The sequence below is a fragment of the Dicentrarchus labrax genome, unplaced genomic scaffold (genome assembly GCF_905237075.1).
Source record: "Dicentrarchus labrax unplaced genomic scaffold, dlabrax2021, whole genome shotgun sequence".
In the NCBI taxonomy this organism is placed as follows: Eukaryota; Metazoa; Chordata; class Actinopteri; family Moronidae; genus Dicentrarchus; species Dicentrarchus labrax.
In genome coordinates, this window is record NW_026136714.1 from 7375223 (window position 1) to 7398804 (window position 23582).

At 41.5% G+C, this 23582-nt stretch overlaps 2 protein-coding genes across 2 annotated transcripts; one reads left to right on the forward strand and one right to left on the reverse strand.

Annotated features, from left to right (window-relative positions):
• Positions 1-146: 146 nt before the first annotated feature.
• Positions 147-4202, reverse strand: arsk (arylsulfatase family, member K). Its single transcript, XM_051423758.1, has 8 exons — positions 3940-4202; positions 3617-3746; positions 3130-3289; positions 2561-2843; positions 2274-2445; positions 1346-1570; positions 918-1133; positions 147-798 (listed from the first exon to the last, which is right to left on the reverse strand). The coding sequence occupies exons 1-8, from the start codon at positions 4042-4044 to the stop codon at positions 524-526; spliced, it is 1566 nt and encodes a 521-aa protein (XP_051279718.1). The 5' UTR covers positions 4045-4202; the 3' UTR covers positions 147-523.
• A 1577-nt stretch (positions 4203-5779) lies between these two features.
• Positions 5780-13633, forward strand: arrdc3a (arrestin domain containing 3a). Its single transcript, XM_051423774.1, has 8 exons — positions 5780-6309; positions 8367-8448; positions 8580-8727; positions 8934-9036; positions 9236-9492; positions 10101-10257; positions 10353-10495; positions 10618-13633. Exons 1-8 carry the CDS (start codon positions 6030-6032, stop codon positions 10684-10686), a joined length of 1239 nt encoding a protein of 412 aa, XP_051279734.1. The 5' UTR covers positions 5780-6029; the 3' UTR covers positions 10687-13633.
• The last annotated feature ends 9949 nt before the right edge of the window (positions 13634-23582 follow it).

Sequence of the window (23582 nt, forward strand, 5' to 3'; positions counted from 1 at the left end):
CCTGCTCTGAATTTTCAAAATAAAATCATTTGCAGTTTGGTCCACTTGAGTGTGCGCAGGTATAACCAAGAATAACAATCAAGCAATAAATTAATAAGTGAACAAAATATTTATTGATTTTTAAAGAATGAATGTCTTGGACTGTGTGAAGGTAATTAAGAAACTGTTTATTTTCTTTTTGAAAATCAAATTTGATCAAAAGAATGTTAGAAAAAATGAATGAATTAAGAAATGAATAATGGAAATAATTTAAGATACTTGTACATGACTATAGTATACATGTCATGGTCATGTTACATGTAATTCCCAGTTAAAAAGTCTGTGTATCAGAGATGTGACATATGAGCATAAGTGAAGATTTAATTAAATGGTGAGCCTAGGACATTAAAAAAAGCATACTCTGAGATTATCCATCCATTAAAACTATTACAGATCCATAGAGCCACCAGTCCAAGTTGAGCCCAGCTCATTTAAAAAACCCAGACACCTTAAAGTTAACCATCCTTACAACTGTAAAACAATATCACAAAGAGCCATTGAGCCATTTGTCAATAGCTCTCTCATTGGCTAATGCATCTTTCTGCCAATCCACATGCCACCTGAGGTTAGCAATGACCTGGCTGTAGTTTCTCTCCAAACTGTGGCGCCAGGCACCAAATGCTTCTTTATTGTAGAGGTGGACAGCGTTAGAGACTTTTGGATAGTCTACAATGCTACGCAGTAGCTTGTCCAGATGTGCCCGCACATCTGGGAATTTGATAACTACATTATGAAGTTCTTCCTTGTCCAGTGTTACGTCTGCAAAACACAGAGAATACAGAAAATCAAGAAGAGTCAGAGCATTGTGATTGATTTTTTTCTTCTTGAAACTATATGAGGGTTGAGTGACTGAAGTTTACTTTTAGCTAGGACCTCACCAAAAAGCTGGGGAGGGACACTCAGGCCATCAGCATATGCAATATATTTCCACCGGCCACTTCTCAGCATGTATGTAGAGGCATTGACATTACAACCATGATATTCACTCAGAACCCAGTCTGGATGTCGCTTCTTGGAAAAAGATCTGGCCTTGGACAGCAGTGGAAGGAGCGAGTGGCCACTGAGAATACCTACTGCCGAAATACCAGCAATGTCTGCAAAACAGATAAAGTGTGTTACACAAGTGTGATCAAGTTAAAATACTAAAATCAAAATGTACTATTCCTTTTATTTTGTTGCTTCAACAGACAGTTAAATTCCTGACTACTAACACACTTTTATTCTAGCGTTCTATCCCTTTCAACTGACATTGATTTATAATCTTTAATAGACATTTTAATCCTATGTTTTCTGTCTACTTCCTTACCCAGCACAGTAGGATAGAGATCAACCAAAGACACAAGCTGGTTGACTTGCAGGCCAGACATCAGCCCAGGTCCCATGATCAGCAGGGGAACATGGGAGCTTCCTTCAAACATTGACATCTTGTAGAACTGCCGGTGCTCCATTGCTAGCTCTCCGTGGTCAGCCGTGAAAATCACAACAGTGTTGTTAAGCTGGCCAGTCTCCCTCAGAGCTGAAATCACCTGGCCTGGTGAGACAGAGGGTGTGGGAGACACAGAGTAAGCATTTAGCTGCTGTGACAGGATAAACTGGCGGTAAGAAGAAAATGTTGTATGCCTTTAATATTTTAACTTTGGGTGTGAAAGTAAATGAAGACAAAAATATTATAATATATATAATATGGGCAATACAGAGAAATTCTTAATAATGTTAATATTTTTTTAATAAAAGCCTAATTCCTAACCTGGGGAACAGAAAAATAGTATTATTTATATGACACTTTCATTTCATTGTACCTATACAAAAAATGTGAGTCATTCAAGTCAATGTAGCCATTTTTTTTAACAGGCTGCACTGAATCAACAGTAATACTGCTACAGAAATTCAGTGTAAATTGGATAATAGTATTACTGATCAAATGTAGCTACATGTAGTTGATTGCTATGCCACGCCTTGTTTTATAGCCAGTGGTACGCTGGCTGTGCTGCAAACATCGTCACAGAAACTCTTTCTCTACAGCTACTTTACTTCAGTACTTGTATTTTTGTCCATGTTGGGATCCTGTTTTTTTAGGATTTATGAACCTTAACAAAGAAACTGCTCCTTGCAGGTTTGTCTGCTTCATTAGTTATCTTGCAAGAGAGTTTGGTTTGAACTTGAGTCGTCTTTGTGGGTCCACCACCTCCTACTTATAGAGACTGCTCCCTGGTGAAATACTGCTGTCAACTAACCCAGCATGGCATCTGCTTCAGCACACATGGCATAATAGAAGGCCCTTATGCTTTTGACTTCCTCCTCTGTGAAAACACCACTGCAGTTTTTGGTGAAGGTAGAGTAGAAGTCAACCGGGTGCATGGCCGCCATAGGCAGCCATTTAGGAACAGTGATGAGCTCAGAAGACACCTGTGTGTAAAATAAGAACTTAAAATTCTATAGTCATGATTTATATAAAATATACAATGTAATTTTGCAAATATGGAGTGAAAACATTCGAGAAACAGGCAAAGAAAAAGCATGCCTTTCCCAGCCAGTATGGTGAGGTGAGGAAGGTGGATCCTCCAGCAGTGGGCCCCAAGGATTCAGTTTTATAGGGGTGAGGTAAATTGAGGCCAAGGTAAAGAGCAAAGGGCTGGTGTGAGGATGCAGCTCTCTGTTGAATCCACTGCGTAGCCTTGTCTGTGTTTTCCCAGTCTTTTCTCATGACCCTTACTGTTGACATGTTCCCAGCAAGTTGCGTAACAGGTCGGCCCTCCTGGCGCAGGAGGAACTGAACATCGCGTGTCCAGGCCTCAACTCGATTACTGCAAAAGTTGCAGAAACACACAAATACCAACTAGATGCAAGCAGAGACACAAAAACTGGGAAGTGGAAAGAAACGTGTTAGGACAGAAAGATGATTCACAGTGTTCTGCAAAATAGCTGCCCACATACACAGTATGTTGTTGCTTATTCATGTGTATATACCAGTATGTATGTGTTATACTGACTTTAGTTTGGTGAATATGAACAGGAAAAGGTTTGTGAAGGTGTTGTCTTATCCAGGATACTCGCTCACCTCTCTACACATCCCTGACAGCATCTGCCTACCTGACAGAGTGACTCCCTGAGGTGTAGTCCAGCTTGCCCATCATCTTGGTAAGATATCCATTTGCCTCCAGCAAATCCATCCATGTTGTTGCGTTAGCATCCAGGCACTTGTAGTTGTTCCATGACTGAGTGAGGTGAACAAACTGACCGCTCCACATGGCTGAGAATAAAGATTAAACCCACTAAAACTACATTTAATATTACACATTTATTACCATTTTAATTACCACAATATATTTCTTTTTATAAAGGTTGTTTGCCTTTTTATTGCTCAAGATTGACAGGAAAGGGGAGAGAGAGAGAGAGGGAATGACACGCAGCAAAGAGCCACAGGTCGGACTCGAATCCATGGCCACTGCTCCAAGAGGACTCAGTCTCAATACATGGGGCACCAGCTTTACCATTTGAGCTACCAGGGTGCCCGCCACAATATCTTTCTAGTTGCAATGTAAGAGAAAGCCCCAGAGCCTTTTAGCGGGTAACTTACCTGCTCTTGAGGGGCAGCAGATGGGTGAGTTGGTGTAAGCATTGAGGAATGTGGTACCAAGCTCCCTGAGGTAGTTTACATATGGCAGCCGCACAACTTTGCTGCCAGGGTCAAAGGTCAATCGCCCATCCTGGAGAAAGAGGAAATCCGACATTTAGATGCAAAGCCATTGAGATACACAGTCAAACAAAGATTAAACATGAAAGAAAGCATTTTTGTATAGTGTTTAATCCTGTTCTCTACTAATGCTTCAGTCTAGGGTTATACACGAAAACTACTGCTACTGCTTACAGTAGTAAAGCACTGTAGTGTATCATACTTACAAATGCATCACTCATCACCATCACAATGTTGGGTCTGGTTCCATTTTGGCACAAACTTTGACCATAAAGTTGAAACAGGAAAACCAAAGGCAACACTTTTTTCATGACAGCGTTTCACCCTCCTCACATCTGGTGATTTACTGATGTAAATAAAGAAGAGATTTGTCTAGACAGGATGGGATTCATCAGAGAAAACATTAAAATGTTCTTCTTTTGACTGCGAGTGATGGTTACTTTTGCGATTGAGGAACTTGGTATAAACATCCCGGTTACGCTTTCAAAATAAGAGTTTTCCAAATTAATTTAAAATAAAGCAGTCCAGCTGTACGAACTGAATATATTTTTTTTTAAGTGGAAAAAAAGAACGTAATTTATAAATGTACACATATTACCATTGCCACCAATCATTCAAAAAAAAAATTATCAGAGAAAAAAAGCTTAATAGGGGTGTTTTTTAAAACATGTAATGACAAACTGGAAACTGTAGAGGGCAGCATTCATCCTTTAACAAACCATCTGTGCTGCACAGTTTTGTTGAGCTGGCACTGTCATGATCACAAGTATCTGTAGCTGTGTGTGGAAAACCAAATATTTAGTTAGGATAATAACTGCTGAAATCAAATAGCCCCTCATATGACATGACTGAATCTGAGGCACTTTTTTAAATAATATGAGGTAACCTGAAATATGATTCCTAATTAATTGGTTATAATTTATTTTAATGATGGGTTTTAATCAAACACCATACAATTTTAATCAGATGACATCCAATACCGTTGATGTTTGCTGCATGCAACCGTGAACCTCCAAAGACACAGACATTATACACACACTTCCGGTAACTTATATGCTCATTATCGGCTAATTGTATTGCTGGATTGGTGCGGTACCTTGTAAACAATCACAATGGATCAGAATTGAAAGGGTTGTTATGCAGCTATGAATTGCTTGTTGAAAGCAATGCACATGAGTTACAGTGCTGTTCAACAGGTGATACTGCAGCTCCCTGTAGAGGCCTTAATGGCCACCAGGTGGCGTTTTGAGCCTTCAGAGTTGTTTTTCTGCTCAACACAATGAGAAATCCCACACCCCCCCCATATGTGCATGGCTCATTTTAATCTTAACACAAAAACAACATATGCGATGGATGCACATATAGGAAGCGTTTCTGTAAGTCTGCTCGCCCTCTTCCCCCCCTTCAATCGTAGGCCTACGTTATAGTATCCAGCAGTTCGGCATGGTCTCTGCTGCAGGCATCAAGCAAGATGCAGCTATTATTTTCTGTTAGTTGCACATGGATGTAGAGGTTGTAGTGAGCCTGGATATATGTGAGAACATATCTAAAGATACAGAATGAATGTGCAGACATTTTAAGCCATGTGCCTGGAAATAAGGCTGGAAGCTGTGTTAAAAAGATTCTGAGGCGAAGTACTATCCATGAATGGTTACAATATAATCAAAAATTACAAAGACTGGAAATGTGTATTTTCTAGTTCAATCAGCAAACATATTCCTTACATCGCTCTTGAACTACAAGTCTGGAAACAAGTTGGGGTGAGATATTTTTGGTAGATGTGTTCATGTATTTTAAACACATAAAGGCTAATATGTCACAAAAGAATACATCACCCAATTACCTGTAAAGTTTTATAAAACTACTGTGGTGAACATTTCTTTGTACAGTCTTTCAGCTGTTTGGCCAAACTTGTCATCTGGCTCAGTGCCACACTTCGCTGCCTTGTTCCAGAAGGCGGAAGGAGGGGGCAGTGAAGCGCCCTGCGCATGCGCCCAAGGTTGTTTTTCACACAGCCCTTCCCCTTAAAGTGAGCTGAGCTACGGGGGTTTCCTTGTCTTTGACTGGAGACCAAGTAGGAGAGAGGCGGACGATAACAGCATCCTTTGCTGTTATTCAGCCATCACACATCTCAATGAACTGCTCGCAAAGAAACCACTGATCGTGCCTACTGCTTTGTGCAGGGCAGAGATACTGATCAGTGTCTAAAAACTGCATCTCTTTTTCTTATGAGATTATTTTTTCATAGACTCTTTTTTTAACTTCAAGGTCTCTGTAGCCTCTCTCTCTTTCCACCATGGTGCTAGGAAAGGTAAAGAGCTTCACAGTAAGCTACGACTGTCTCAATGACAGCAATGTTCCCGTTTTCTCCAGCGGGGACAGCGTCTCAGGGAGGGTGATCATCGAGGTCACGGGAGAAATCCGTGTGAAATCTCTCAAAATCCACGCAAAAGGATTTGCAAAAGTTCGTTGGACTGAATCGAGAAATGCTGGATCCAACACTGCCTACACGCAGAACTACACAGAAGAAGTGGAATATCTAAATCACAAAGATATTTTAATTGGGCACGAAAGAGGTAAGAGAGTGTGATTTTATTTCATTTTTTTGGTAGAAGTTTTAGAGGAACTGATGCTCTTTGTGCTGGTTGGGGATCAGGTTCACTGGAGGATGGGGATGCTGTTGTCCTGAATGTCACAAACTGTCATAGTAACGTAATAATATTATTACAGAGATGGATAACTTACATATCGTTGCTCATTTCTGTGCTGGTGTTTGTATAAATGTGGTTTCATGACATTGGCTAGATACAGCTCCATCGTTACTTGTTTGTGTCAAGGTGTCAGAATGAATGACAGCGGCTCAGGCAACTGTGTTTTTCATAGTATTTCAAGTGTAAAACGAGAATTATACTCCGTTTTTAAGACACAGGGCGATAGCCTAATAACTTACGGTGATGTATCCGCGGCTTTGTTAGACATTTTCAACGAAGAAACGCATCATATTGGGTGTTTCTTTGTAGCTTTTCTTAAGTTTCCACCCATTGTTCAAAGCGGTTCAATCCTGTTCAGAAAACTGGAGTCGGAGAGGGCGGGGCGACGCGCATGCCCCTCCCTCGCCCGCGCCTCATTGGCTGAGGTGCTCATGTGTGGCCAATGACATCATTATCTTGCAGAGAGTGACATAAAATTCTGCAACTTTTTAATCAAGTGAAACACCTGCAAAATAGGACGAGTCGATGGAAGTAGCCGTAGTTTGATTTAAAATGCATTTAAAAGCTGCACTGGAGCTGCAAAGCTGATACCTTGTTTCAGTTGAATGTATCCATAATCTGCACAAAGGCCTATGTGTTTTTCTGTAGGCTAATATAATGTGACGTTCACTTAGGTTTTATGGCCAGCAGCATTGTGGTTGAGCCATACTGATCTCTCCCAACACAAATGGTGTCACTTCATCCACAGATTGGTTGATGCTTTTGAGAGTGAATCACCACCTTGTGTCTGTGCTTGCATATGAGTGCTCTTTTTTTTTTTTAATGGTTTGGGTTTTTTTAGCTTTTCTCCCTTTTTGCTCTTTATCATTGAAAGAATACATAGTTTCTGCTCCAGTCTGCAGCAGCCTATGTTTGTAGCAGGTGAACTGGGTTTGGCCTGATGTCACTGCGCTCGACAGTCATGACTGGAAGGCGAACTGTACAGCAAATTGTTCATTATCAGCCGGATAAAATGTTTACATTGAGAAGATGCGTTGTTGTAATAAAGCGCTGCTCGCCGATAATGGTACTTCATCAAAGGCTACATTATATCCGCTCTTTATGACACATTTCCCGTGACGCTGAAGTTGGGTAAACACGGTGGAAAACTGCGGTAGTCGGTGATCGGAACAGGCTTGTAGTAGTAGGCTGCGGTGTCGCACAGTGAATGCGTAATGAGAGCAGAGCGGCTGTGGGAAGCTGCTCACACCGGTTTAGGCCGGTCTCCTCCTGCTGGAGTCTGCCGTCTGACTGACAGCTCCGCACTTGTTTACCACACTGCTGCTGCTGCCTGCTAGGGGGAGGGAGTGCTGAGCTGGCAGAAGCACACCCGGCCGGTCTGTCGACCCAGCTCTTCAAAATGCACTCTTGATGTTTTTTTTTTTTTTAAATGAAAAATAAAATTGTACTCACTTACAAGCAGTTTGCCGATGCCAAAGTGTCCCCTCCTCCTCCTCCTTTAAAAACAAGCGAGAATTTCTTTTGGATTTGATTCCAGAGATCAACAGAAAACACATTTGTCCTTGTTAGTGAGAGAGCTTTATCTAGGTTACTGGATAAGATTTTCTAGTTTCCCCTTATAGCCTAGATTTCCTCATCATAGCTTATGTATTTTATGCAAATGGAGTCTAGTTTGTGCATACAAAAGCACAGTCTTGCACTTGAGTTAGTTTCTGGCACCTCAAACGATTAACTTCTTTGGTGTGCTCTAAAAATTATTCTCTCAATACATTAATTATAGACAGATATGATAGTAAAATCCCTTAATTCTCTTTTGTCTCCCCCACCCTGTGTTTTTGATATGACTTTCAGATGCCTTCGTAGAGCATTTTACCCAGGTATGGTATACATGTGTTTGGAATATTGTCCTCCTTGTTTTTCAGACGATGACAACTCTGAGGAAGGACTCACCACTATCCATTCAGGAAGACATGAGTATGCATTCAGCCTCGAGCTTCCACAGACGTAAGTGTCTTAACGTGCTGGAGTAAGAGATTAAACATCAGTACCAGCATTATTCAGCTGTAGCAAAAGTGAGCTTCTGACAGTCAATATAACCCATTTCTCCTCTTTTTCCTTATTCTTCTTTCCTGTAGACCTCTGGCTACCTCTTTCGAAGGAAAGCATGGCAGTGTTCGCTATTGGGTGAAGGCAGAACTCCACAGGCCATGGCTCCTGCCCATGAAGACCAAGAAGGAATTTACAGTCTTCGAGCACATTGACATCAACACTCCATTATTGCTGGTAAGCTCCTTTTGAAGCAGCCTTTGGTGCCATTCAATAGACTGAGGCATTGTACAAATGGGAAGATAGATATCGAATGAGTGTCAAAGTGAAAAAAGGGTTCTAGTTTTGTCTGAATACCCAGTATATAGCAGGAACAGGGGTAGGGTTGTGGTGGGGAATATGAATATATAATTAGCTAATGCTCTGTTTTCTTTTTTCTTCAGTCACCACAGGCCGGCACGAAAGACAAGACGCTTTGCTGTTGGTTCTGCACCTCAGGTCCTATTTCCCTAAGTGCCAAAATTGAAAGGAAGGGATACACCCCAGGTGAGAATAGGTTAATGATTAATAATGCAACTGATAACCTTGTTAGTCATCTATTAACCAGATAAGTTAATGGGAGTATCACACTCTGCAGATCACTGCATTGACTAGTAATTACACACGGGATAAAAAGAAGATTACCATTGATAGAAATTTAGAGAACATTTACTTAACCTCTCCTCTACCCTCTGAAACTTTGCAGGAGAGTCGATCCAGATCTTTGCAGAGATTGAGAACTGCTCATCCCGCATGGTGGTGCCAAAGGCAGCCATCTACCAGACCCAGACCTTCTACGCCAAAGGGAAGATGAAGGAGGTCAAGCAGCTAGTGGCCAACCTGCGGGGAGAGTCTCTGTCCTCGGGCAAAACTGAGACCTGGAGCGGCAAGATGCTGAAGATCCCACCTGTCTCACCCTCCATCCTGGACTGCAGCATTATCAGAGTGGAGTACTCCCTCATGGTGAGTAAAGACTTCTTGTATTTGGGACACTCCCCAACACTCACCCTTTTTTTTTTTTTCCACTCTGCCTCTGTTTAGACATCACTGGCATAGACTCATACATGTTTCATTACAGTCTCCTCTTGTCCTTATTATCACAGTTACTCAGCACCATTATCAGTACAGAATCAATATTTCCTAGTAAGCCAGTAACTCTCCTGGTAAAGAGCCTGGCTGACTCAGCTCTGCATTGGCAAATCTGGGCCTTGGATTGCACCAGGTGTTCTCTCCACACATGCTGCTAAGAGCATTAGCCCAGAATATCTTTGGTAACACCTGCCTTGAGGGTGCTTATAACCTCTTTACCTTGCGAACAGACAGGCACCAGCCGAGGGCTCTACCTTGCATAAGTAACTGACCTCAAGACATTGACCCACATATTGTGGGTCGACCCATTTAGCCCCGACTAGCATAGTTTTATCTGATAGAGGATTAAAAAGCTGTTTCATTTCATGCTGAATGCTCAGCTCCAGAGACCATGTTTTTTTTTACACTGCTGCACATTTTTTACACATCCAGAATGACTTGCATATTCTAACCTACTGTGATGTCCTCATTTCTGTGCTCAGGTATATGTGGACATACCTGGGGCGATTAACCTGTCCTTGAATCTGCCCCTGGTCATCGGAACCATCCCTCTCCACCCCTTTGGTTCCCGCACTTCCAGCGTCAGCAGCCAGTGCAGCATGAGCTGGCTGGGCATGGGACTGCCTGAGAGGCCTGAAGGTAGGTTGAATCTCATGATCATGGTTTATATTTATGACTCTATTCTGAGTATGATTTCCTAAAATGCTAACATGTGGCTTGCTCTTCTTCTGTAGCTCCTCCAAGCTATGCAGAAATTGTGACAGAAGAGCAGAGGCAGAGCAGTCTGGATGTGCCAGCAGCCCGTGAGGAGCTGGACGGACCTCTCTTCGCTTACATTCACGAATTCCGCTTCCAGCCTCCTCCTCTGTACTCTGAGGTAACCACCAAATAAAATAGAGCAAATCATTTGTCCATTTATTTTTCTATTACAGACTAAATTAAATAATCTCTGTGTTTCATTGAATAACTCCTCTTGTTCTGTTCTCTTCCCCACTCCAGATCGATCCTAACCCAGATCATGCCAGCCGTACAGAGGAGCGCAGGCTTGATGCCTGTCCATCACGCTGAAGGGTATTCTGAAATTCCCCTGACCGACTTGGGGAACTCCAAAGGAACCCGCTTGCAAGGCTCAGCTTTGTTTATTTTTCTCTAGCAACAACGTTCACGCAACGCTGTTGACAACAAGAGAAAAGTATCCAACCAACCAAGACTTGGACAAATACTGACAGTTGAGTTGGGTTGGACAAATCTGTTCCTGCCTTCCCTCAGTGAGAGAAACAGGAGTCACTAGTTTGGGGTATAACTTCCTTCCTGTGTCAGCCTGCTGAGGGTTGGATATGTACAGATGAACACATATTCAGTCTGTATGACACCCCCCCCCCCTCCACACTAGTAGCAAGAGCCCTGGTGGTAGTATTGACAATGACGAGGAATAATCATCAAGGCTCAGCCTGCAAAGCTCCTCTTTAACCCTTGATTCTTCTGTACTCATGGCACATAAGGACATGGCTCCTCACACAAAGGGCAGGACTAATCATGTCCAGACTCCAGCAGAATCACCTAAAGAACATGGGATGAAGAGAGGAAAAATAACAACAACCACCATAATCTGTATGAATGAAAGCATTCAGCGGCAGTGGTCAACCACAGAGCAAAGACTAGGTCCTCCTGCCTCATTTGGGATTTTGTTTTGCACATTTTATTCTTTACTTGAGTTGTGTGGCTCTGTTTAATAAGAAAAAAAATCACTAATAGTTTGGTTTCAGTCTGGTAATGCGCCAGACTAAGAATATGAGACTGCTGGCTTAACTTTTAAGACTTTCATCTGCATAACTTTGAGCAACGCTGAGAACAGGATTTGATTTTGGAAAAAAGACTGAAAAGGACAAGAACAATGCACTGAATTTGTTTAAGCTGTTTAAGAATTTTCTTTTCCCCATATGACATTTCCTCAGTGACTTATAACAACTAGACTGGACTTTTACTACAACTGCAGCACACTATCTTCATCTGGAAGCTCTTTAAGATGTTGCCTCCTCAGCTTGGATCCAAGTGTGGCTTCCCTCCTCTTTTAGTTTAGTTCTGTTGATCTGTTTTTGGTATTTAGCTCCAATCGTAGAATAGCTTTTTAACCTTTTTTGTGTTGAGGTTGCTCTGGATTTGGATTAGGAGGGTTGCAGACCTACATTTGCCACTCAAACTGTAGTTGAAGAAAATAGTGTGAGTCTGTGTGTGAGTGTGTGTTTGAGAGGGTGGTACCTTGTGGAGGGACTCGCCTCACCCTAATTGCCTGCAGCCCCTCTACTCCTAATCTCAGGGCAAGCCAGGCTTGCATAACTGCCCAAAAAAAGCACTGTCTCAGGTGGTCTTCTCACTTGCCAAACGGTTGGGAAAAAAAGAGAAAAAATGTTATAGGTTTTAAATTGCACTGTTAAAAATAATGAAGAGTTTTTTTTTAACTACCAAAACAAGAGAATAGACCTGCAGCAAAGAAAGGCAGCTTTCTGAGATTAATCACATTCCCTTTTTGTCCTGCTGCACTTGCCCAGTTCATCCAGTAACAGTTAGATTTTCCCAGACCAGTGAAGCCAGAATGCTAGATATAAAAAAAGAGAAGGAAACAGGGGAATGACACTGCTTCTGTATTAAAGGAGCAAACCCAGCACAAATGAAAAGCTGGGGACATTGCTAAACTTCTGTTGAGACTGGTCAGAACAAGTAGTAGTAGGTTGATATGAGTAATACATTGGTTTTCTAACTCATTCAACACAAAAGACCAGCTACAACAGAGGTTTGACATAGTCAAGAAAATAGAAAAGCAGCACTTTTTTGATAAGAAAAAAAAAAAAAAGCATTCAATGGTGAAGGTCTGGAGAATAACCATTTGGTACTAACCACGTTATAATAGAGATTTTTCAGTAAAGCAGTGTTGTGTAGGACGTTATTGCATTATTTAATTTTTTAAAGATTAGTGACTTTTTCTAAGTTTACATTTTAAACGTAGCTGACACCAGTTTGTATGTGTTGTGCGCGCGTGTGTGTGTGTGTGTATGTGTGTGCACGCTCTTATCGAGATCCAGCGGCAACTAAATATACAGCTTCTGACAGTAATCGACAAACTGCAGATTATTAAAGTGATCTTATCTTAGTGGCCTTGACACAGAAAAGACCTGATCATGACTCTTCATTTTTCAGCGTCTGTTAACTCTTGTTCTCCTTTTACTATGTTTGTTCACATCTGTATGTTTTTAGACCTTTCCATGTTTATTCAAAAGGACAAAAAGGGAAGAGGAAAAAAGAAAAAGTCCTTTGGAAGCAAGTGTTTTTAAAAAAAAAGACATCCTGGACAGGCCTCTTGATTGTGTTATTTTTCCGAAGCTGATGAGGGTTGACTTTTTTTTTGTTTTTCTCCATGTATTTCTGGGCATTGGTTTAGTTTGCTTGCTAGTTTAACAAGTACCCTTCCTGAGTTAGTTTCCCTGACCTCTACAATCCCCCTCAGGCCTGGGGGTGGCAGCTGTTGATCAGTACCCATCCCCCCTCGAGAAACATTTAGGTAACATGGGATAGCAGTCAAACTGCTCCTTATACTGTTCTATCCTGTTCTATTTGTTTGCAGTTCTTTGTTTGGATTTTACTTAGGGAAAGAGAATCAAGCTACATGGTAATGAATAAGCTTACATATTTGTTTCAGGTTGGTCAGTTCCATAGTCCATTTGCTTGGGCCTCAGAGTAGTCCAGTGTCAAAACTAAGCTAAACTCCTGACCTAATAAAGGCAGGAATTGAAATGTTAAAGAACCTGGGAGACGGGATCTGAAACATTTTAGAAACAAAGTGCAATATCACTCACTGAATTTTCCTCATTCTCCATTTGTATGTTTGTTTTTATCTTTTTTTTGTCTGTTAATCATGACGATGTATAGATATTCTATGAATATACTATGTTCTGAATGATTTAACCTTTTGTCTAGTTCTTCCTTTTGATTTGAATAAACTTTTTGTTCTAAATTACAATGGAGTGTCGGTCACTTTCTTTGTGCAAGATTGAACACAAGTGCACCATATACACTACATGCTTTCACATATTAATAAATGCACTTGATTTAGTGAAGATAATTACTTTTAACATTGGCCTTTGTTTTGTCTGAGCCCCAATCTTCGACAGAATTTCAACAAAACATCTCTTCAGCTGAAAAGCAAACAGAGTTAAAATGACGCTGCAAATGATTAATCATTACCCATCGCTTGACCCTGATAGAAACCTATTTTATTTGGGTCATGACAGTTTCAGATTAGAAACACACAGGTTGCCACTCTGCTGGACCCAGATTATCCTCTAAAAACTAGTACAACACTGTCCCTAGAGGTGGTTTGAAAACTGCACCTGGCCATGCTGGCAGAAAGATTGATGATAGTAAAGCCCTAAGACTTATACTAAAGACTATCATACTAAGTAGTAGGACATCACCAATTCATTGGAAAATACACCATACTTAAATTTAAAGATTGTTTTTAGGGCATGTGTCAGGCAGTCAACCTAAATATCTGTTAATGTCCCAAAAAGTGAGACAGATTTATTCCTCTTTTAAATCTTTTTGTACATGTCCAAACTGGTCTTTACTGACCAAAGTTTCCAGGGATTAACTGGGGATACCTCAGGGCAGCAGAGGAAAAGCAAAGACGGAGAGAAAAGCTGCACTATCCTCTTTGCTTAAGTGCCACTTATGTGAATTATGGGACTGCTTCAGGTCTGAGTGATTCGGAGTGCCAAATAATTTACTCAGAGTCTTCTTGCCTTATATTATAGGCTCATTTGTTTTATTGATAGAGCAATTAAATAAAGTTAATGTCCCTCAGATTAGATCTTTTCATTCTGACCAGCTAGGGTTAGGTGTTCGTATTAAACAACACATTTCTGATAAACCAGATGTGATGTGAAATTATGATCCAGTGTGTTTGAATATTTAAATTCCTTGGACGAGTCACAGCATCCCACTCTAGGAAAGTCTCAGTGAAACCTGATATGAGTTGACGGCTACAGGCCAAGTGAACCACAGCCATAGGTCGACATATAGCAAAACACATGATTTATTGATAGCTGCTGAATGATGCGCAAGAAAGAACATGCTGGCCTGCTACAGAGCAATGGTGGAGGAGGTATCAGCATGAGACTGAAATGTACTGACAAATTTATTTTGTAATATCCAATACACAAGCATCAAATAATTACTTTTGTTGACTTTGAGCTCTTTTTTTGTTAACATTCACATTTGACATTTTGATACATATTACCACTTAGATTAGTGGGTTGGGAATCTTGGTAGCTTGATTTGTTTCAAATAAATATTCAAGATATATTTGCATATGTTGCAGCTTTCTATCTTTAAATAGGGCTGCTCTCATTCTGGTACCAGTTTGTGTACAAGACCTATTTATAACGTTCAACAGTCTCTTTTGTGTGCAGTCAATCAATTTTACTCGTAGTGTATCGACTTGTGTATTACGTCAACCCAGTTAATTGATTCTGTTGGAAAATACGAGCATGCAAAATGCAAAGCGATCTCTGAACGTCATTGCCATTGCATAACTGAAGCTGGAAGTTGTTGATATCTGAATGTCATCTATAATGTAGGAACCCTTCAGTAACTGTAACTTTAGTAACCTTTACCCAAAACTGATGTGTACAAACTGACAGCTCATCAACTTTAGTGGGAATTTTTGCACATTATCAGTTTGAACCAGCATCAGTGATGACTCAGCAACCCTGTCAGCTTTGACCAAGCACTTCAGTGTGCCTTTGTCATCTCCCCTCCTCCCCCCGGCCCCCTTTGACTTTTGTGGGCCCAGGGCTTTGTGGGTGTCTGACCCGTGCAGATTGAAAAAAGGGAGGAGGGGATTATTGAGGTAGAACATATATTGGGGCGACGTGCATGCATGTGTGTGCGGTTGGAGTGTTGATTAGCAAGTGCTGACACTACACAGGCCTCAGCTGTTTCCTCTCACCAGCTAATCCCACTACCCAGAAGCCCCTGTGATCCAGAGGTTCCCGACAGCTTGCTGTGACCAGGCACGTTCAGCATGGATGAGGAGGGTTGGACTGAGGCCCCCGTACCCCTGCTTGCCAGTGCCACATCATCACTGTGACATAATAGAAACACACACACACACACACACACACACACACACACACACACACACACATCTCTACACTGAGGGTTGGAGCTCAGCATCGATGCGAGCCCACGCATTCCTCAAAACAATAGAACAACCAAAATTACAACAGGTCTGAAAATGTTATACGGGAACAGATCCACAGAGAGGGATTAATCTGAATAATTTTCATAAATGTGTGTGAGGAATTTTATGTATACTATCCTCCTGTGCATGTCAGCCTGCAGGTATAAAAATGACACCAAGATCACGCTAAAAATAATATCATACATAAGTCCCATAAAACATGTTTTTTCTGAACTTTCTGAACATTTGTTGAAAATAATAAGTTGGTGATTTAGTTATGTTTACGTAGTCATACAGACTGACCCTTTGGAGAGGCAGTCTGACCTTTGCAGCTGATGAGTTGAATAACTGACAGAATTGAGCTACTGTTTAGTGATCATTAACACACTTGCTACTCTGTGAATCTCAGCTTCTTTGTGTCAAACATTAATTGTTTCTAACTTATTTACTGAATTAAGCAACAGGAAAAGTTCAACAAGGAAGGTCAACACTTCCTGGCACTCCACACACACAATGGTCACATGATTTTATCTCTGTTCTTCTTTTTCTACTCGTCCAGAAGCCATTCTCAATCCACCTCCCTGCTCAATAAACTCTTTGGCACTCTATGGGCTATCCTCATTACATCAAAGCCTTTTCTGTGCTCCTCCATGCCAGCACCCCTACTATCATCCAGGACCTGCAGAGCATTATAAGTCATAGCTAGTCTTCAAGTTCATCATCTCACACACTTGAACTCATCTGCAACATTAGTCACTTATTCAGGAATCAGGAATATTACAGAATAATTTTTAAGAGATCTGTGTTTGCAGGTATTCAGTTAATGCATCTTATAGGGAAGTACACCACAGAACACCAGTCACTAGTCATGAACTTTTCTATCAGCCCTTGCTAACACACACACTCACACACACAGCAGCAGCACTGCAGCCAGCTCTCCATCTGTTGTGAGTACAGACTTGCTCTGTTTTTCTCATTGGGCACAAAGAAAAGAACTGAGATAGAGCTACAGATTGAACAGAGGCAGAGGGTTTTTTTTTTTTTTTTTTTTTTTTTCAAGGGCTTTTCTTCATGATCTTTCTCAGCAGCTGGTTTATTCCAGTTTGAAGCACTTCTGCATGAGGAGGCTGACAGCAGAGGCTGCTGCTCATCACTGAGAGCCGGACTGTTTTTTTCCATCCTTGCCAGGAACAAGTTGTTTCCTTGACTGAATGCACTATGCTGGACAGCTGAAAGAGAGAATAACATACCATGACACAAAGCGTGGCCTCTCACTTTTCTTGATTTAGCTGGAGAACATTAAGATGAACCTTTTTTCCCTGCATCTTGTCTCAACACATGTATCAACACATGTCACACATTTTAAATGAATATTGATACGGTGCATGCATGTCAACAGCAGCTGCTGCACATAAACGGTATATGTCACTTGTCAGTTTATAGACTGCTTGACTTAGTCCCTCCATGAAAGACATATGTCAGATTCTTCTGCTAATCTCAGCCTCAGGTCTCCAGAGTCTGTCCTCACGTTGATGATGTGTCATGCTTTCTGTGTAGTGTACAAACATTTAATTTTCTGTTTTTTAAAGAAGGAGGAAAACATTGCTATGGTTAGCAGTAGTAGTGGCACAACACCCTTGATACACGGACAGAGTATAATTTATGATGATGGTGCTAATCGAAAATCTTTTTAAATATGCCCAGTGGAGCAGTATGGGCTGTTGTGGTCCTCCATTTTTAGTATGGACAGGAACCTGATAGCCAGTGTGACACTGTGCTATGTTCCCATGCCAGGACTCCCATCCCTGCCATACCAAAGTCCCAGCATGGTCAGCATTCCATCTCCAACCATCCTTCACACACACACACACACACACACACACACACACACACACACACACACACACACACACACACACACACACTGCACTCCAATGGCATGTTTGCAACCCTTACACAGCACCACCAGTTCAGGACCTTGCTGTTACTACTGTAGGGAAAAGCCCTGCACAGTTTGCACCTCCTTTTACATTGGCAAAAATAGATGGCCTTAAAGGAAGGGGTCAGGTTCAAGGTACTGAAGATAATACTAGGTGTCATTTGAATTGTCCAAAGAGAAATACTGAACGTCCTAAACTAGGGCCTTCTTAATCTCTAAATACACTTGTGAGACATAGGATGAGATGTAGTAAATCCAGCCCTAAAGTGACCGTTGTAACTGACACTGCAGAGTCATGCAAAAACAAGCTCATTGCACAGTGGAGAGTGACGACCATCCGATTTCTTGTTACTCAGGCTGCAGAGGGATTGAAAAGCCTACAGCTAAACTGTTGCATAGGTAGGATGTCAGTCATGCTCCATTATACCTTTATCCCAGCAAGCAAAGTAAACACAACGCTTTGTCAGGCCTGATTATAATATTTTAAAATCCAGTCAGAGCCAAGCCACAAGGAAAAAGTCACATACAGTTCATTGTTGACAGATTGCATTTGGACAGATGCCTTCTTTGCTCTTTCCCTCTCTTTTCCAGCATTTGTTCACAGAATTTTGTGTATCCACATTGTTTCCTTTTACTCCTAAAGTTTCCATCTTAAGTCTCACCTCATCACCAGATGTGCTTGACAGGCTTTGCAGAAGCAAAAGCTGTTTGGATGGCTAAGCCAACACTACAAACATGAGATGGTATTTCTTATCATAACCGTGTGGGGAAGACTGGTGGCTTTGGGCGCTCTGCATGGACATGGACCAAAGGAGAAAAACAAAGTCAGACTGACATTACCAACACGCTTATATGTTCAAAATGTACAACACGACATATAGTGAAGTGGTATACAGTGCAACTCAGATTACTGCATTTCCTCACCATGGTGTGCAATGCTGGGTGCTGCTCTATTCTGAGAGCTCGATGGGAGGAATGTGAGATATCTTCACCAGTGACACTGTATGCTGTTATGTCACAGAGGAATTTGGCTCCAGAACACAGTGTGGGTGAAATTCTGTTGAGCCCTAAAAAAGGCACCGAAATGCTGCCATATTAACAGCAAAGATGTTGCAGTTAATACCTTGTTAAGTGATGAACTGATTATATGTCTGCACTAATTGCTGTGTCTTAATATAGTTTTTTTAACCTGCTTCATCAATTTATTCAAGACAAGCTGTATCTGATAGGATGGATGCAGGGGACAGACAAAACAATGTCTCTTGGAAATTTATATAAACTGATATTTAATGGCAAGCCACCAAATCAAGCATGATTATGCAAGGTGAAACTTAGTGTGCTTTTTATGCAGCTCCTTTCCCAAAGTCCTTGGTCACCTTATGCTCTGTCAAGGGGATGAGAGGCAGGGCTGAGGAGTGCTGTTTCACCACTGGTCTTATTTTACCCCGCTGCTCCCCTGTGGAAGTTGCTCAGTTTCCTTTTTTAGCCAAGGCTGACTCATAGCATAGCTCCCTTCCTCCCCTCAGCTCCCTTGCAAAGTCCCTGCTCAGCTTGTACTCTCTCTCTCTCCGTGCCTGCTCAGATTCTCCTGAGTCACAGGGAGTAAAAGACACCCCTCTCCTCACCCGTCCTTCCCACTCTGACCCCCCCATACGTCTCGCTTTTGAAAAACAACAGGTGCAGTGGGGCCTGCAGAGGGCTGGCTGTCTGGTGGGCAGCATGTCCAAGCCTTCCCGTCACTCCTCACTGTTATTTCACCCCTCTGCTTCCAAACATCCAATCTGTCGCCTCTTTCCCATCCTTCACCCAATCTCTCTAAACCCTTTCACCCTGTCTGCCCGTCCCACCACCTCTATCTCTGCACTTGCTCCGCCTCTGCCACTGCTCCACTCCTCTAATCTCAAACTCCTGCCACTCTCCTCCCCACTGGATGCAAATTATAAATTGCCCTCCACAATCTCACCCACAGCACTGAGCTTATCACAAAGATGACCTGCTGCTTCACAGTTTTTTTCTTTTAGTTTTTGATTTTAAAAAATCCTTCCGTCCCACCAACTCTCTGTCTCTCATTCCTCTCTCTTTACTATAAGAAATACTGCTTACTGCATGACTTCACTTCCAGGTGTAATTCTTCTTCACTGTCATAGGTGTGTGACGCTAATGCTCCTACCATGATCATGCTTACTGTCCCCCAACTTCGGCGCCTGTTTTGTGGGTCAGAAATGTGCTATTTGTATCCCTGTGTGGTTTCTAGGCCTTGTACAGGTTACAAACATCACATGGTCCTTCTTCTCTGACCCAGATCCGTCTGTTGAACACTCACTAGGTGATAGCCCGTTGACTCCCAAAATAGCATGGTTGCCCTGTCCGCACAATAAAATGAGGCGAGCTGTACAACCTCAGAGGGGAAAGTACGTGTTTACTAGTGTTAAAGGGATTTTGTTGGTGGGTTAGTTGTGGTGCTTGCAGAAAAGTCAACTATATCAACTATGGAACTGAGGTCAAATAAAACTGCAGTAAAATATTTTTTATGACTTGTCAATTTGGCATTTCTAAAGCATAAAACATACAAGTGTCTGTGTCCATACTTCTCCATTTTTCTTCATTAAAATTGCTGAGTAAATGTTTCCAAAGCTGCGTGCTGATGGGCTTGAGGCACTCTGCTCCCTCTTCTATTTTGGGTTTATCCTCATGTGTAGCCTTTAGGTCTGCTGTTGCACTGTTAGGACACCCTCTTTACGGTAAAGAGAACTCATAAAAACTTCTCTTTGGCCTTGCTCAAAATAGGACTGGGACACTTGCTGTTGATTAGTCTATATGTGAGCTGACATTAAATATGACCCTGCCGCAGCGCGATTGTAAAGAGTTGAGATGAGTGTTTCCACTTTGCTGTTTCATTATAGATAACATTTTTGAAATGGGAAAACCAGAGGCTAATCATCTCACATGTCACTTATTTATTTTTGTTTTTAATGTGTTCATTTTTTGCCTTGCACAATTCTATGCTGTGCTTTGTGTACTTTGTGAAGCACTTTGGGCTGTATGTTTGTCTGAAAGGTTCTAAATAAATAAAGTTGACTTGATTTAAGTTATCTGCGTCCCAAGCAAGATTTTTACTGAATACTGTTTTAAAGACTTCAGCTATTAATGGAGCACAATATCAAAAAACAGCCCATCAATCCAACATTTTATCAACATCTCAGGTGTAGCGTGGCCCACTGCTTACACCACTTAAATTTCTTCTCCTAAATGTGTTGCCAGACATACCGGGACTTCAGCTCATGTTCCAGAAGTTTCCGTCCGTCTGATCTGGTCTGGACTTGACCGGTGGGCATTTCCCCAAGCCTGTATTTGCTCCTTGAGTTATACTGACATGTAAACAACATGGTCGGACAACAGCAGAATGGATAGGAATGACCAGGTGGCTAAGCAAGGACACATAGACACTTCCACAGTTGAGTCTAAGCACACACACACACACACACACACACACACACACACACACACACACACACACACACACACACACACACACACATCATTATAAAGCTGAGTTGTGTGTCCAAATTGTCCCCTTGCAACACTCTTACTTGTGTCCAAATGACAATTTGATGAAAGCCACAAAAGATATTAATCATAACAAAGTGGGAGCTGCTGAAAGGGTTGATGGGATTTGACTTGGCTCTGTGACAACAGAGAGCATAACAAAACAGTGTTACACAACAGATAAATGACCTACGATCATTTATAATTATAAAAAATGTTGCACATGTGTCCTCTGTATTAACACAGTGTATTTTCTCTACAAGCTAATGTATATCAGTGACAGCCAGCTAGATAGACGTCAAAATTAAGCTAATTATCCTTTGAGATGACGCGGGAAGATTTGGAGCGAGGCTGAGTCAGGCCTGAGTTTTGGCAAACACTGGAGACGGAGGGATGTAAGAGAAGGGAGGGTATTTGGTTAGGGAAAGGCTTAACTACTTTCTGGAACTTTCTGAGACTTATAAAAACTCAACTCATCCAAATCCACATTTCCTTTTTTTCTCTTAATCTGACAATCTGGTAATGTAAACTTTCTTAATCTGACAATCTGGTGATATTGTGGGATGTCCTGTCTATTAAGTTTCTCTTTCCCTTTCAGTTTCTTTTCAATCGCACCAGCCCTTCTTCTTAAAAACCACTCTCTTGTTACTTGTTGTAAAGTCTGCTGCAGTTTATGTCTTTCAGTTTCTGCCCATTCTCCTCTCCTCTGCTCTGTGACTGATGAATCATAAGTCTCAGGGCTGTGGCTAAGGATTTCAGCTGACAGGGATCAGCCAATAGGAAAAAGGGGATGGACCACACCCTTACTAGTTCCACCCATGCTGCTACTCTGACTGCTGGCAGACACTCAGTTATCCCCTCCACGTGGTACAAAGCAGTAAAAGTGAGTGTCTGGCTTTTTTTTTACGTTCAAAGAAGCAGCCTCCTTAACTCTGCAGCACATTACTCCCTGTTGTATTTAAAACTGCATATTTTCAGTCACTTTGACCCCTTTTATTGTTCTTTATTTTCTCTGTTGTGTGAAGTCATAACTGGATATTACATTCTTTCAAAACAGGCTGCTTTTGCTTCTCTGCCCCCACTTATTTTCTACAAGAGATGTACACACAAGAGTCACTTTAGGACAAGGGCAGTCCGGTCCGGTCTGCTCCAGTTCTGTGACTCATTTTAATCATTTGGAGCGGCTGCCAGAAAAAAAAGAGAGACTAAAAGGCTCCTCTCATTTCATCTAACTGAGTCAGTTTTTGGCAGCCGGTCTCTTTTCCCTCCAAATAAACTGAGCTGCAGCAATGAGTGTTGCAAAGAGCTCCGTTGATCGTCACTGCTGAGCAGACAGAGAGGAATGTGTGACACATATCAGTGCAATCGTCTTCTGACCAGTTCACCCCTGTTCACCATGTGGTCGGCTGCTCCTTGCTTCTTTTCCCAGCAAACTGGATGACGACAATATGTGATATGGATGGTTTATGAGGTGAATGTTAAATGTTATCTTAGCATTTAATATTATGTCTTGTGGTATGTGGTTTATAAGTTATTTTGTAACCCTGGGTAACATGTATGCACACATTTAAAAAGGTTCTCAGCTAAATTCAGGTGTAATTCAGGTAAGAGGATGACTGATTTCGGGGGGGAGGGGGGACAATAGATTCATTTAAACCTTTAAACATACACCACTGATGATCATAACAGAATGTAATCATAATGAAATGGGACATGTATTGATTTCTCATTTTAGGTTTACTATTGCGGCCGGTTAAAATACGTAAACACCCACACAGCTTACTGTAATGCTATTAAGACCACACTCTGCATGTGGTTCCCTTTGTTGTTCTCCACGCTTGCCAATGTGCAACAACAGGTGTTTGACTGCGAACAATATGACCTATGAAGCATGCAGCGTATAAAAAGATCACGTTAACTCTGAATAAATGCTTCCTGGTAAAGATGTTCAAGGTACTATCAACTGTGTAGCATTAAGGTGTTAAAGAGAAAGGGATGGATGTACGGGAGTACAATTTAAGGTTAAATCACACATCTCTGCTCTTGCTCTTTAACCACACTTTCAAACACATTGTCTGTCCCCAGTTCTTTAATGAAGATCTTAGACTCAGAGCATGTGGTTGAGTTTAAGTCATGGGAATGGTGAAAAAGTAAATAATACATATAAAACTTCATATTAAATACTTCATTTATTACTGTAATGAAAATTATATTTGTGCTTCTGTTCATATATCTTTTTCC